At 40.1% G+C, this 16,619-nt stretch overlaps 1 protein-coding gene across 1 annotated transcript in view; it reads left to right on the top strand.

Annotated features, from left to right (window-relative positions):
* LOC112982418 (macrophage mannose receptor 1-like) overlaps positions 1-16,619 on the top strand; it is a 38,205-nt gene that overhangs the window by 2,664 nt on the left and 18,922 nt on the right. Inside the window, exons 3-14 of the mRNA XM_064505972.1 lie at positions 135-296; positions 1,279-1,392; positions 2,949-3,095; positions 4,336-4,518; positions 5,391-5,545; positions 6,516-6,629; positions 7,862-7,977; positions 8,908-9,056; positions 9,937-10,136; positions 11,372-11,499; positions 13,701-13,788; positions 14,373-14,517. Of these exons, the coding sequence (XP_064362042.1) occupies positions 135-296; positions 1,279-1,392; positions 2,949-3,095; positions 4,336-4,518; positions 5,391-5,545; positions 6,516-6,629; positions 7,862-7,977; positions 8,908-9,056; positions 9,937-10,136; positions 11,372-11,499; positions 13,701-13,788; positions 14,373-14,517 (1,701 nt within the window). The remainder of the gene's footprint in view (positions 1-134; positions 297-1,278; positions 1,393-2,948; positions 3,096-4,335; positions 4,519-5,390; positions 5,546-6,515; positions 6,630-7,861; positions 7,978-8,907; positions 9,057-9,936; positions 10,137-11,371; positions 11,500-13,700; positions 13,789-14,372; positions 14,518-16,619) is intronic.

Below are 16,619 nucleotides of genomic sequence, written 5' to 3'. Positions count from 1 at the left end.
TTTATGGTACCACGCAGTTAATGCTGTGCATTGTTAGAAATTTTGCACTACAGAATATCACATACTTGTTATGTTTTTAGTTGGTACAATGTCAATCACCTAATAGCAGTATTCAATTTTACTTCCCCTTCCAGATGACACAGAAAGATTTTGGACAGAAGATGTTTCAACTGGCATTCACTATCAAATAAACTCAGAATCAGCTCTAACTTGGCACCAAGCAAGGAAAAGCTGTCAGCAGCAAAATGCAGAACTATTAAGCATCACAGAGATACATGAGCAAACATATATGGGAGGTAAATGACACAGAAACAACACCTGAAAATATGCTGGGGGGTTTTCTGCCACAGAGCTTTAGACAACTCGGTTAGCTGCCTTGTCTTCCCGCTCACTGAAGAAAGACAGGCGGTCAGCGGGTCGTTCAGCAGGAGCCAAAGAGAGGTGCCTCGAACTGCCCTTGCTTTAGCTGTTTTTTTTAAATTATTATTATTTTTTAATGAAGGATTGGTCCTGAACCTTTTCAGGGATAGAAGTGACCTCATCCCACCTGTGCTGCAGGTGGGACCTAGGGCATCTTCCATGGCCCATCCTGGACAAAGACATCCTCCTCTTGCCTTCCCTGCTGAGGGCTCCCATTCAATGAACTCTGTTCCTCAAATTAACCTTTTCCCTCTGCGTTTCAAGGATTTTTAATCTTTCTAGGAGAACATATGATGATGGCTAGCTTTGTCCTAATATGGGCACAGCTCATGCATAAGCGCCAAACAGCTCCAGTGGATTTCATGATGCAAGGGTCATGATATCTGTTTGGTTATAAATGGCAAGAAGGAGGCTTTGAAAACACTAACATAGAAAAAAACCAGGAAGCAGCCAATTAAGGCACTGTCTTTGTAACCTTTTTGATGAGTTTATTCCATGAAATCTATTACAGCAGCATTTTAGCATAATTCCTCAATGAAAATAGTGGAGTGTTTTTATAACTCATGTTTTAATGCAATGGGACTTGCTGGCAAAGTGAGAGAAGTAAACTGTCATTCAGGCAGTGAAATAAAATGTTGATTTGCCCTTTCCATTAGCCAGAAGAGATTTCTGCCATTTTTACATTTATTCATTTACATGTTTTACATGTTCAGTCTGTGCACTTCAGTAATGTGGGAAAGGAATATTTTTGGACTGGTTTAGACTAAGAAATGTAAGTTCCTTATTTCTGGTATTCTTTGTTTTACCTTGATAGTAATGAGGATAGTAAGCTACCATTGACTTTCTTTTCTAATTTAGAGCTAATGAAAAAATTCAGCTTTGCTTTCTGGATTGGATTGAACAGTTTGAATTTCAACAATGGATGGCAATGGGCTGGGGGCAGTCCTTTCAGATATTTAAACTGGGCTCCAGGTAAGAACTAAATCTATTTTATAATCTTTGAATGGTTTCTGATAAGATACCAACTGATAAAAACTACCCTAGGTACTTTTAGTTCAGGGGACCCATGCTGATTTGCAATAGCTGAAGATCTAAACCTTTATTTTTAAAGGTACACTTTTCAAATTGCCAAGTTCACTGTGGATATCAGTTGTAGCAGGTTCTTTTTTTTTTTTTTTTCTCATTAAGCAAAGTGCTTGTTTATGAAAGGAGAGTATTATTTGGAGTGAAATATTACCTTAGAGATCAGAGACCAGAATTTTTCCATAACATATTATCCAAAAGTACAAATATAAATCAAATCTTCCCAAAGGAGCAAAATATTTAGAAAATAATGGCACTACATCTTCTGGAAGAATTCTAAATATTATTGAGAGCCTTGCAGAGCAGCTCATAATTCCTTGGCAGTGTTTGCAAAATTGCCCTGGGCCACCTCAAGGCAGGGCTGGGTTTGTGGCACTCCTCTTGTGGGGAGAGCAATGACGCAGCAAGGATGGAGCCCGGTGCAGGCTGGTGGCCACGGGGATTTGCTGGCACCAAGGCAGTGGGGCAGCAGCCTGGCCGCTCTTTGTGGCCACCCCGGCAAGCAGAGGTGCCCCTGGCTCGCCGCCTGGCTCCGGCACCACTTGGCAGCGGCGGCTCCGTCGGCCGAGCACGAGCACCTTGCCTCCTGACACCCTCGCCTATGCCTCCAGCACCCATCTGCTCAGATAAGTGGTGCTGCAACCAAACCCTTCCTGGTCTCTGCTGGGAGACAACCAGGCACAGCGGTCGGGCACTGCATGTAGTGCGCTCCACTTCAGAACCAGTGCAAATAAAATCATTCTGGTGTTTCTTTTCATCTTTTCTTCTTTTGGAGTTCAGTGATTACGCTGTCTACAGCATTTTGGTTCTCCTGTTTGCCTGTTGGTTTTTCCATTCCACAGTTTCTTTGTGCTACCAGCATTCCCAACTGCCCCCTGTTTTGGAAAAATTACAAGGTGGTAAAGAAACAATACAAGTCTACTCTAAGTTTTCCAAAATTCTGTATCAGGCAATTTCCTCTGCTGCTTAAACAGGTTCTTCCACATCCCAACAGAAAAGAGAGAGAAAAAAAAGTTTTATAGGGAAGTACAACTTTGAAACTGTTGATACAGACTAAATGGGTGCAATTGTTTAAAATGGAATATTTTTGAAGTTAACAAGTTTTTGACACAGGAAAAAACATCTAGCTTCAGCTGTTCTATCTGCGTGTGCCAGGATATCAGGAAAAGAGCTAAGAAGTTCCTAATACTGTCCTGGAGCAAATGCAATGGAGGATCATCCATCTCACCCAGCTTAAATATTCCTTCCACCCAAAGCAGAGACTGAAAGCAGCATCTTACAAGCTACCACAGCAGTTATCCTACAGAGGAAGGCATTCCTCATAACAAGCATTAAAGAAATCACAGTAAGTTGATCTTCCCACTGATAATGTGATCTTTTGGTAATTCTTTTTACTGATTTTTGCTGTGCTTACACAGAGATTCTATTTTCTCTCTCACTCAAAGGAAGTCCTTTCTTGGTCCCTGGGAAAATCTGTGGCGTGATGAATCCCAGAAAGAATGCTAAATGGGAAAATGAAGCATGCAATCAGAGACTCGGCTACATCTGTAAAAAGAGTAACTTCAGTTCAAAGTCTGACAGTATACCCGAGGGTAGGTTAATCAAATGAAAAGACAGTTTTTTGCCTAGTTTTAGAAAGAACAATTTGTAAAAACCTGCTAAGGATACATATGGTACAACATCAGTTTTCAACAAAGATGTTAAGAAACTTTGAAAAACACAGCTATGCATCTATTTATATTTATGTATATACATGCACATGCACTTTTATATATTGCTTGTCACAAGATGTCCTCTCACTGTATATTAATCATCCATAGGAGAATTTTATTATTTTTTGTCATTCCACCGTTCATTCTAGCAAGAGAGATAGAAGCTGCTCTGTGACAGTTACCAGGGCCAACAACCAAATTTGCATAAGTGTTGTAGAAATTTTATGCTTCTTACTTGCTCCAAATGAGCAATTACAGTTACTCTAATATTAATGTATGCAGCACATTGGGTTCACATGAGCAGAGCAGGAGGAGCAGCAGCATTCGCACCAGCTGCATTTCATCCATGAGCCACCTGACCTAAGGCCCCAACTGACACAGCAGTGCGGTTGCAAATGTGCCACACGCAGAAGGGATCTGCCAGTGACTGTCATCTGGGAATGTTATAAATGCTAATTTTAAAAGAGGAGTTATGTTAAACAAAGAAAAGAGACTATTTCAAAGCCACTTTACTCCAGTATTAACCTTAGAAAGAAATGCGGGACACTTTATTCTTAGAGCAAGCTTATGCCAGTCTTTTAAGTATATTTAGGAATCTAAGTAATAAAAATCTGTGGATTTAATATATGAAAACTATTACACTCATTACTGACATGCATTTACCAAAGAATTACATCTTGATTTGCCATATCTGAAAATCATATTTGTTTGCAATAGCAGACATTTAACAGGAGGTAGGACCTAATGTTAACCACATCATGCAATATGGGAGACCATGACACACTGGCCTTACTGCTCCAGGTGGAAAAGAGGGAAGAGATTGAAGTCTGCATCGATCCCTCTTTCCTCACAGAGTATCATTTAAAATTGTGTCTCTGACACAACTTGGACAATTTTCAATGTTTCTCTGCTTAAAAAATTTATCATTTTATTTGCATATTTAACACACTGTGCCTTAATCATATTTGGTTTTCATTTGAATGTATTTGCATTTCTAACCTTATCTTATGTTTATTCATATTGTCCTACTTTTGTAAAGAATGCTATAGAGACCTCATTCTAGGCTCCCTTATTTTCCTCTTTATAAAATTGCTCTGAAACAGTTGTGTTTTCATTTTAGAGAAATTGAGACTTACTAAATGCACTGATGGTTGGTGGCCATATGCAGGCCACTGTTATACCATTCAGAGAGAACCCAAAGTATGGAAAGATGCTCTGACTTCATGTAAGAGGCATGACGGAGATCTGGCAAGTGTCCACAATATTGCTGAATACAGCTTTCTAGTGTCACAGATTGGTTACAGTGAGTATATATGAACGTCTGCTTTTTGTTTGCCCCATCTGGAGCATAAAAGCTGGGCTCAGTATTAGCTATTAATGCTTCCTCTGAAATGTCAGAAGCCCAAGGCTGGATTTAATTTATGGTGTTCTCTTATGTTACTTCTGTTGCATATACATGGAAGTGTATTTATATTTATCAAGATAGAATCTATATTCTAGACTTCTGAAACATTAAAGGTGTTAAAACGAAAGAAAAAAAATATTCCTAACAGAAGCACATAAAGATCTTTAATAATTGCATCTTTTGTGTCTTTATTCCATGTTCAATATCCTCAGAATTGTGCTCCAAACCACACGAAATTTAACCTGCTCAGCTTTTAGCTCTGCAGTATCCCCACTGAAAACAGCGGAAATTGAGCTAAGTGCTTGCAAGGATCAGATTAGGTAATGAACAGGTGAAGAGTATTGCACAGCAGGAACTCTCACTAACGTTTAGTCCCCCAGGTAAGGGGATGTATTGGCGCACCTCTTCATGGCTTGGCCCACCTGATAGGAGGGAGACACCAAGCCATGAACTATACTAACCTTGGTATTAGGGGTTATTTCATTGTTCTAAGTCACAGATGCTCAAAAAGTATGCAAAATATTTCTGCCCGCCATAAAGAGACATATATTTATTAAATCAGGATTTCTGGAAGGAATTTGTGGCCTTTAAACTGCAGGTCAAGTCAACTCTTACTGCAGATCCTAGAGGGAACCAATATTTTTGATAAAGCACAAAGACTCATCTTCTTGCATAGCACATCCCAACTTTTAGCCTGTCCCTGTTTGTTCTAGATGTGAAAATGCTCCCTGTATTGCATAGCATCTTGCATATTTCTTTTTATGCCTCAGAGCCAACAGAAGAGCTATGGCTTGGTCTGAACGATCTCAAGGTCCACTTCTATTTTGAGTGGAGTGATGGGACTCCTGTGACATTCACCACATGGCAACGCGGACATCCCACCTACCCAAATGGTCTAGAGAACTGTGTTGTCATGAAGGGGCAGGTATAACCATGTGGTCATTTTACAGTAAGGCAAAGTAATAACTACCTCAGGATGAAGTTACTTTCCGTTACAAACTTGTCTAGGACCCATTTTGTATCTTAGCTTAATACAGTTTTCCTCATAAATGGGCATCAACCAGATGAGGCTTTCAGAGGACAGCAGAGGTCAGAAATAGCAAGGTATCATTTCCCTAGTGCTACCTTTCAAAATTTCTTATCTGCTGAAAAGTCTGATCCAAAAGTTCTGCATTAGCTTTATTCTAATGACGGTAGCAACAATTGATTCACAACTTGCAGAGGTTGGGTTTTAGACACATTTATATACACACACACACACACATACACGACACATACACGCAGAGTCATGAATTTGAAAAGAAACAAATTTAAAATGCAGAACTGTTATGACATAGAATAATATTGTTATTTTCCAGTATTAGGCATCAGTAGAAATGACTGTAAATCAGATTTTCTGGAAAAAACAAAGCCCCTATTTCAATTACACTTTTTACACACTTCCTTTCTTAAAAAAATTAGTCATTTTCACAGAAACTTCTCCTTGGTGGATGAAATAGCCACATTTACTGTGATACACTCAGACCTGCATTATCTCTGTTTCATTGATCTCTGCCATAAGAGTAGTGAAATAATACTGTGGTAAATGTGGTTCCATTAGTTCCAGATGAGATGTATCTTTATAAACCCTCTCATGAAATAGATAGTTATGATAGCAACTAGCTGAGACTTTAAGACGTCATTTATCTCACTCTTTCATCTGAAAACAACATCCAACGTATCTTAAATCATTCCCAACAGAGGTGTCTAACTTTTTTTGTGCATCTCCAGCAATGATCCTACAGCTAGGTAACATATTTCAGTGTGCTTATGGTGAGGGCAGAAGAAAATACAAGTTTTCTTAGGTTTATGAATGTCTCTCTTTTTACATTCCTTTCTTCTCCATACTATTCTAGGATGGATACTGGGCAACTGATATTTGTGATAAGAAACTTGGCTACATCTGTAAAAAGAAGCTCTCATCCCAATCCCCTGCAGAAAAGAAGATCAAGGACCCAGGCTGCCAGAGAGTAAATGCTCTATCATAAATAAATTATGTGGGGAAGAATTAAGGGGTTTAGAGTTTCTTGCTTTTTTAGAGTCTTTTTGTTTGTCTGTATCTTCTAGAGAACCTACTCCTGAGGAAACCCATTTTTTTCCTATTAGCACATTACTAATATATTTGGCGTAATTTTTATTTTTGTTCTGCAAATACTTAAGAAACACTGTCAAGATTCATTCACATGTATGCGAATGCTCCCTTTCCCTCCATTCCCAGGAGATCCACACTGTATAAAATCACACATTTCTTTTGAACAACAATTTCATTAATATTTTCTCTATTTAGGCTCTTAGCCAAACAGTACATACAGAATTAGCAAAAGCCACTTTGCCTCTTATCTCAGATCTGCTGTCTATTTGAAGTCTTTACTATAAAACTATAGCAACTATTGTAGCAGCTACAAAAGAAAGAAAATGTTTTCAAAGCAGAAAAGGACCATTTTATTCTGTAGCATGTTCTTACCAATGGACTATTTAGTTGGCCTTTGATTGCTATCAGTTTTGCTATTTGCAAAACTAGTAAGTTTTGCAAAAAAAAAAAATCACCTTATCAGAAAATCATTACATCTGCACTGGTCAGCATTAACCCTTCTAATACCAGAAAGAAAAAAAGTTGTTTTAGCAATATCCCTATTGTATCCTCCGCATAGCCAAGCACTGATTGGATTCCTCTTGGCTCTGAAAGTCTCCTCAGCTGTTCCCTCGAGTTGGCCACAGTGGCTTTGGGCAGCTGTGCTTACATGAGAACCCGCTTCAGTACTGAAATATTTTTGTTTTCTCATTGCGTTAGACCCTGCAGCTCTGGAAGGCTGGAACTGCAACTTCCTCCTGAGTGGGTCACAGGAGCACGGGGAAGTTGGCATAATCCCAGCCTTAGAGGGCACTGGAAAGCTATAGCAAATAGCACAGTCAAAATTTTCTTTGAAAAGTCACAAACAGATAAAAGAAGGAGAGAAAATAAGTCAAGAGTATGATCTTAACAGCATCCCTTAAATGAAAAAAGGCCTTCTGTGGAAGCAAACAGCAACAAAATCCAACAACGTTTGTTTGTTTATTAAGGGATCTGCCTAGTCTCATTTTGTTTCTAAACTTAGTTACAGCAACAAATTTAACACCAAATATTTATATACAAAAGAGCAGAGCTAATTTCTATACTGTAATCTCTTTCAATTTCATATTAAGAACCTTATGTTTTCCCCAGGGTTGGAAAAGGCACGGTTTTCACTGCTATTTGGTGGGCTCTGCATCTGTAACGTTCTCAGATGCAAATAAGACGTGTGAGCAGAGGAAAGCATATCTAACTACAGTGGAATACAGGTAGGAAAAGTATCTTTTTTCTACTTCCAAATCTATGCTTCTGATGCAGAATCTTGCAAAACTTGTCCATTTTTTAACTCTTGTCCAAGTGTTTTACAAGGGCTTTTCAAAAGCTTTCAGTATAGTAAGCCAAGCAAAATGATCCATGCAAGGAAAAAAAAAGACTAAATGAGTGAAGGCTTCTTACTCAAACTATTAAACAGTTTCCATTTTTTTTTTCAGGTAAGCCTAAAATTAGATTTCAGAAGGTCACCTGAGTCAAACAGTTCTCTCTCATCCTCCAGTTCCCAATTATAGCAGCCTCTATTTTATTTTTGTTTTTCTGTTGTTGGTTTAGGAAAGTGGTTAGTTCTACTTTCATTTATTTGCTGATTGCTGTTAGGCCTAGAGTCATTATGTTAGGAAAGCTTTAACAAAATATTTTCCTAAACCACCTTCTAAAGCAGATGCTGAACAAGTGTAGGAATTCTTCCCTACGACTTGCCCCACCACAGCTGGAGCTGCATCATCTCCAACTTGCTTGTATTTCAGTCTCACTTCACTGCCTCTGAGGAGCACAGCTGCCTTCACAGGTGAGAGGCGACAAAGCTGTCAGTAGTTTGGTCCTGACTGGTGGTGGGTTTGAGGCAGCATAAAGTCTTACAAGGTCCAAGAATAGTAGACTGCCACCAGAAGCTTGTGTGAGCTGAGCAGTGACCTGTGGTAATTCACAGAATGAGGAGGAAAGGAAGGAAGATGCCTTCAACTGAAAGGAGAAAATTGTCCGCCAAATATTTCTGACCTCACTTAAAAAGTTGCTGAGGTTTTGCTTGAACTTCATTCAGGAGGTGTTTTTCTGCAGTCATTCTGGCATGGTAGAGTGCCTCCACTTGCATCAGTCAGATTGACATTGCAGGGTAATGTTTTGGTTTTGAACATTTTCCTCTTCAGAAATGAGCAAGCCTTTCTGATTAGTCTGACTGGACTGAGGCATGAAAAGTATTTCTGGATCGGTCTCTCAGACATAGAAGAGCAAGGGACTTTCCGGTGGACCAGTGGTGAAACTCCTCTCTTCACACACTGGAATACAGCCATGCCAGGTATGTGCTGCAGAGGGCTATTGCCTGTGATCGGAGTCCTGCTGAAATTTGAGTGCATTTCTGGTTTCCATCCTGTGGTAGATTAGAAATGAGAGTAGGGACTTTCTTCTGTGCTGTAGATAAAGGTGACTAACATCATCAGACCTTGTGTTTGGCTCCAGTGCAACAAATGCAGTCACAGATAAGTATCAGATGTTGGGTAATTCAGTCACACAGTAAGCTGTACAAAAGCGGATTTCAAATGGGCAAGACTGAAGGCAATACTATGCAGGGTCTCACAAGATCTATAGTTTCATTTTTTCAGCTTTTTACTGCCAGTTAGTAACAGTTCATCAGATTAAGAAAAACAATTATGGACAGAATACTGGACCCACAATGTGTGTATGTGAGAAAGGTGCAGAAAACTTCCAGCAGTTTCGTATTTCAACAAAATAGAAGTGTCTGATTAAAAACTCTTGTCTTGACACTAACTAGTTATGCCTTTAAACAAGCTTGTTAGTTTCAATATTAGTTTCTCTGAAACTGGATCACCTAGATATTGAGAACTGTAAAGTAGTTGTCAGGAAATCTGCTGCTCTGGTAAATAAAATCAAACGTTCTTTGCCTTGTGATCTCCCCGGGTGGCAAAGTAAGGAAGATTTATATTCTAATTATGTGAATCCCCATTTTTGGCAAAGCTATGTCTGTGAGATTTATTGGCCCACATCTGGGCTATGGTGGGAGGTATTCAAAATAATTGTATATCCAGAATGGCTTTTAGTCTACCTAACCTGCACCTCCCATTTCGTAATTGTAATTGAAATTGAATGGAAGCAAAGGTCTGATTTCTTAGGGAGCAAAAGGGTTTTGGTTTTACTCGTTTCTTTTACATATTCCAAAGGAAAAGAGCAAGGCTGCGTTGCCATGGGAACTGGAGTTGCTGCTGGATTATGGGATGTTGTCAGCTGCAAGAAGACAGCAAATTTTCTTTGCAAACAGCGGGCTGCAGGAGCACCAGCGCCTGCTGCTCCAGCGCTGGTGCCTGCCACCGCCTGCGCCGCCGGCTGGGACGCGGCCCCCCGGGCGGACGGGTGCCTCAAGGTGAGCGTGCAGCTGGGCACCGGGAAGCCCTGGCCACCTGCCCCGTGGTCACGCCCTGCCCGCAGCAGGGTCCTGCTCCCGGGCGCTGGGTCGTTGCTTGCAAATGCTCTCCTCCATGGTATTTAAGTACAAAAAACCATGAGACAAACACACCAAATATAATGAAACTCAGCTATGAAAAAGCTTAAAATGGTGAGAACAGAGAGAGCTGGGCATATGCTTTCCTTTATTTAAATGCTGTGTGAGATTCTCACCTGACTTGTTTACTTCCAGGAGTGTGGGACTTCAGAAAAACGTGGCATTGTACCTCAAGAGTTGGCAGGGTCACTTGCATAGGACAGTGTTTTCTAAGAGAAAACTTATGGGAACCTGGCCTTATGCCGACCTTTCCTCATGGAGCACGTGATATTTTCAGTGATACTTTTAGATCCAGATTCAGTTTGACATCGGTGACACGTTAGCAAGTAGAAAAGACGTTGTGTATTCTCTTGATTTACGTAAAAACGCCTAGAAATGCCTCCTTTTTGAAAGGAAAAAAGCTAAGTAAAAGCAAAATAAATCTAGAGAAAGTACATACCAAACATTGCTATTCCAGATCTTTACTTAAGTAATCCTCTCGCTCTGTCTCCTGAGACTCTGCCTGTTGGATGGACAGAGATGTTTTTAGCCCTGTATTTATAAAGGTCTCGACAGTTCCCTTACGTGTCATGCTCAATTCATCATTGTTACTAACGTTATTTGTTCTGCCATTTACCAAATTGTTATTTCTGAGCTTGCACCACTGGACAAAAATCTCCTCCTCAGTCAGGGTCACTACCTTGCAAAATGGATTTCTTTGTCCACACTATCTTTTCTACTCCAATATATCGATTTCCCCTGCCATCCATTTCTCAGAAATCTGCTGAGACTTGGCTATTTTATTTTTCCTTTAAACCTTTCAGTGGTCAAACATCCAATTAAGTTATGAATTATTTTTTTCCTCTCTGTACATTGTGATATCTATTGGTGTCCCCAGACTCCCATGCTACTCTTCCATTATTATTTTATAAGATACGATGCTAACAATAAAATACGTATAATCTACATTACTAAGGCTTGACAAGTGTTATGTTGCCTCAGTATAAAATGGGTGCTAGTATGACATCAATTTTAATTACATGTGCAATTATATCTTATTATATGTTATACTTTACATGTTATACTTAGTAATTTGTTATTAAATGTTCCCTTGTTAGTTTTTTGTTAGGGAGGGAAATGAAAAGAAATCTTGGTTTGAAGCAGAAGAGTTCTGTAGAGAAATAGGAGGAAATCTGGTTACAATCAAAACAAGAGAAGATCAAGTTCTAGTATGGCAGTTAGCATCGTGAGTACTTGCACAACTGTTCTTTTCATGTTAATATAATAAAAAAAATTCCTTTAAAATATATGTGGAACTGGCCAAATGACTCAATAAAAAATTCACTTTGTAAGTGATAACTGAAAATTTTCATTTGGAAATATCAAACTGAAATGCTGAATTTTTCACAAAATATTTAATCTTGAATATTTCAAAGTATTTTTGACATTTTTGAATTTTTCCTCACAGTGTTTTATCAAAGCTGCTCTCCAGATTTGATCAACTTTATGAATGTTTGTCCCTCTTCCAAAACAGTGACACTAAAAATGTCCAGCTCTAATTATGTCTTTTTAAAAACTGTTATATTCCAATTTAAAATTGTTCAGTATGTTTTCCATACAATTCATATCTTAATAGATGCATTCAAAAAACCCTTCAGCTATAGTATAATGTAAATCAAAATGAAATAACTTAACATACAGATTTTTTAAGTATTGACTGAAGACTCCTGAAATCTAACCAGAATTCATTTTCATTTATTTATGTTAGCATTGTAGATGCCATATTCTACCCACAATGTACCAACTATACCATTTCCCCCTCACACACACACAAATTAGACCACTATGTTTTGGTTGTGTTCTTTAAGATAATATCCCAAAGTTCCAGTGGCTGCCGTCTCCCATGTGCTTCCATCTCCAGTGTGCCTGTCATCTCCCACTTAATACAGTGTGAAGACATCTCAACAGCATGTAACATACAGATAGTTAACAAAAGCTGTGCTTCAGATAGTGGGGAATCCAAGATTAATTTCTTGGACAGATTTAAAACTGTGATATAGAAAAGTCTTTGCCATCTCTCCCTTCTTCATTCTATTATTTACTATCATGAAAAGCTGAATAAGCTTTGTTAATATGTAAAGTGTCTGGGGAAAGAAATCTTCCTGCTATGCAGTGAGTGAAATAGGACTCTATTTTATCTGGTCCATAGATAGGAGGAGATAAACAGTGAGAACTGTTAAATATACTTCCTAAGAAGTGCCAAGAAAGAAATCAAAGCAGCTGAGAAACAATTGTCACTATTTTTCCTTAGCTAAATTATATTACAGAATCACAGAAGGGTTGAGGTTGGAAGGGACCTCTGCAGATCAGCTAGTCCAACCCCCCTGCTCAAGCAGGGTCACCTAGAGCACATTTCCAAGGATTGTGTCTAGATGGCTTTTGAGTAAATCCAAGAATGGACACTCCACAACCTCTCTGGGCAACCTGTTCCAGTGCTCTGTCACTGTCACAGTAAAGAAGTTTTTCCTCATGTTCAGACAGAACTTCCTGTGTTTCAGTTTGTGCCTCTCGTCCTGTTGCTGGGCACCACTTAAAAGAGTCTGGCTCCATCCTCTCTACCCCCTCCCTTCAGATACTTATACACATTAATAAGATCCCCCCTCAGCCTTCTCTTCTCCAGGCTGAACAGTCCCAGCTCTCCCAGCCTTTCATCATATGAGAGATGCTCCAGTTCCTTAATCATCTTAGCAGCCCTTTACTGCAGCTTCTCCCATAGCTCCATGCCTCTCTTGTATTGGGGAGCCCAGAACTGGACCCAGTACTCCAGATGTGGCCTCACCAGGGCTGAGTAGAAGGAGAGAATCACCTCCTCAATCTGCTGGCAAAGCTCTTCCTAACGCAGCCCAGGATACCGTTGGCCTTCCTGGCCGCAAGGGCACATTGCTGGCTCATGGTCAGCCTGTAGTCCACCAAGACCCCCCAGGGCCTTCCCGCAGAACTGCTTTCCAGCAGGTCAGCCCTGTACTGGTGCATGGGGTTATTCCTCTCTAGGTGCAGGATTTTGCACTTCCCCGTGTTGAACTTCATGAAGTTATAGCACTCTGTTTATGTTTTACTTTTGCTAAAACCTCTTTCCATTAACTCCTGCTTGCAACCAAGACCTATGCTTCAGTCATGCAAAGGGGTGCCTGAGACAGCTCAATGCCACTTCGCCTGACCTTTAAATTACATTCAATACAACAAGTCTTGTCCCAACTGCAGACCACAGACGCAACCCCTTGACAAAGGGTGCCCATGGCTATAGGCCAATAGTGAACTTTTAATGGGGTGGAGGACCAGCTCCCAATTCAGATGAGACAGAAAGCAGCATGTTTGCATGCTTTCCAGCATTTATATCAGGGTCTCTCTTTCTACACTCACGTATCTATATTGTATGTTTTATTTTAGAGATAAAGGACTGAACACTCAGGCTTTCTGGATAGGTTTGTCTCACTTAAATCCTGATGAGGGATTTACCTGGATTGATGGTTCTCCTGTGAGTATTTATTTGTTGGATAGTAATTGCCTTTCTGGCTTTTATAATACATAGGTTTTGATCTTTTTATGGCTTTTTTCCAGTCTCTTCTAAACTTTTGCCAGGTCCAAGGCAGCACTTTATCCATCAGCTGAACAGCTGCAGTTCATGATGGCACTGTCTTAATGCTCTAGTGGAAGTACAAAATTGCCTCTGCCTCTGTGTCATCCCTGGGGCAATGCCATACCTGATCTTCCACTGTCTATGCTCTTATGTTCTTCATAGCACCCTAGAATGCGGCACTGCTTTGTCGCTGCCCACTCTGTAACAGAGATAAACATGACTTCTTCAGCCCATCAGTTTTTCCCCCATCAGACACATGCTTTTCTATATAATATGATCTTTTCACCTCCTTTGGGGAGTGATGGGGAAGGTGTGCTGATCAGGATGGCTTCCACAGCCTTCTCAAAGCCCTCCAAACTCCCATTGATGCAACAGATGAGGTACTTGGGATGATGAGACCCTGAAATTGTGTGACGACGGCAATCTCAATTACTCCCACTCAGCTCAAAGCATGTAGTAATAGAGATGTGTTTCCAACACAGGTAATTTATGAGAACTGGTATGAAGGTGAACCCAACAACCATCAAGAAATTGAACATTGTGTGATGTTTAATAAATCACCCCAAATGCGCTGGAATGACTTGAGCTGTGAACACTTACTTAATTGGATTTGTGAAGCGAAAAAAGGTACAATTACTTCCCCACTGAATTTGAGTAATAAAGACAAGTTCATAAAGAAATTGTATGGATTTAAACAAATGGAAGAGAAGAAGGATACTGAGAATTGTTCTTTGTTTTAAAACCAGAGCAGTGGAAGGCAACACATAAAACGAGAGGAATAAATTCAGATATTTTAATTATACTCAGAGATGCAGGTTAAAGATATCCCTATTACGTTATCTCTGACTTTATCTCATCCTGGCCATGTGCTGAATAAATTTGCAAGGCAAAGATACTCTCCCTTTAGCAAGAATCTCTCTCCTTTTATCTCTTCCCTGTATTTCTACCTGCTTTGGGCTTACCCAGCAGAGCCGAAGAGGCAGGAGAAAAGAGTTCCCTGTACAAAGGAGAAAAAAGTGTTGGTTCCTGCTGAGAAACAAATAACAGGAACTAAGAGTCGATCAGTTGCTATAGGAACCAGCAAGTCTACAAAGGAGATCAGAAGTAGACAGGCTGGTGTAGCCTTGAATGACTCCAGCTCTGGGGAGGTAGCAGGGCCCTAATGCCAGGCCCCTTGAACCTTGGGGCTGGGGCGCCGGGGGCAGCTGGGCGGCTGCAAGGAAGCCCCGTTGGGGCCCAAAAGGGACCTGGCTACGTGCCGTGGGGGGCCTGTCAGTGGGGAGAACCCAGGGCTTTGTGGCTAAGGAACCCAAGTGACAAATGATAATGAATAACTTGCTTTGCTTACTTGGTCCTAGTTTTGTGTCCCTGCTTCCCGGTTGTAAGTTGGATTTTTGTATGCATCTCTGTGGAGCAATAGGTAATGATGTATCTGAAAAGCTACCTGAAATTAAAGCAAAGCTGGATGCACACAGGAGACTAGAAGGAGTCATGGTAGGGAGGGAAGGGAGAATCAGTTGTATAAACAGCACTGAAATGATCCAATATTTGACATTTCTGCTATAACAACCAACCATCTTAAACAGTGAGTAAGGCACTACATTATCGTTGAAAAATTGCTTACCCAAAAGGGAGGAATCACTGTTCCCTTGTGGATAGATTAGTCAGACAGATGTGCCATCAAAACACCAACAGTGGCATACAAGCTTGAAGCAGTACATCCTGTGCTGCCCTTTTCAGCACGCTGAGTGTGCCATTTTGCATAGATGTGGCTCTCAGCTCTTGAAGAGGTTACTCAGCAGGAGTTCAGAAACTGTGGGATACAGACTCACATCAGTTTATCTTGATCCTAGATGACCTTTCAGAAGTTAAAAAAAAGAAAAAGAATTAGACCTTGCTATTCTGAGTATGGATTAGATGATGATCACAGATGCTCAGCTGTTAACATACATTTTTAGTATGTAACAGCATTATCTGGCCTCTGCATAACATTGCTCACTGAAGGTCTTCACATGCTGCTCCCAAAAGAAGGAGTTGTATTGGGTGGATTTTTCATAAAATCTCCACCGCCGGTCACCACCCCCACATTGCAAATTCTAGCAGGTGACTGGCAGCACAGCTAGAACGGGCGCCTGGCAAGGGCAGGCGTTTTCTGCTCGTTTCACAGGGTAACAAATGTCCAAATCAGCATCCCCAGCAAACCCGCCGGCAGTGCTAATTACCTGTAACCTCAGGTTAGCTGCCTGCTTTAGGCTTCCTGAAGAATTAAAAAGAAAGAAAAACTTTTCAAACTATCATTTTGTGACAATTTTATTAAGGTTTCTTAGTTAACATTCATATTGAAGCCTTAAATCAAATTTTTGTTGAGATGACAATAAGGGTACATATTCAATTAAAAGATATTCAATTTTGTGCAAAAAGTCAGGAATGTTGTGATTAAGTTGGGATTAAAAAAATAAAATCCAAACAAGATGAAGTATGTAAATTCCTCATGAAGATATCTGGATAATTTTAATTCTATTCTTCACTGGCTGCATAAGGAGAAAATATTGAAAAACTCCCCACAGAAAAGTTTAAATTCTTTTTCATTTGTTTGCTTATCCCTCATCCTGTTCCTGTCATTTCTTTAATAATATGTTCCTCTCCACCAAAGCACAGAAGAAATGGAGAAAGATAACATCGGAATCAGTGGTCTTTGTGAAGAACAAAATAACAGAATGAAAGCAGAA

This window comes from Dromaius novaehollandiae, chromosome 2 (assembly GCF_036370855.1).
Source record: "Dromaius novaehollandiae isolate bDroNov1 chromosome 2, bDroNov1.hap1, whole genome shotgun sequence".
Classification (NCBI taxonomy): Eukaryota; Metazoa; Chordata; class Aves; order Casuariiformes; family Dromaiidae; genus Dromaius; species Dromaius novaehollandiae.
This window is presented reverse-complemented; position numbering and strand designations above follow the sequence as displayed.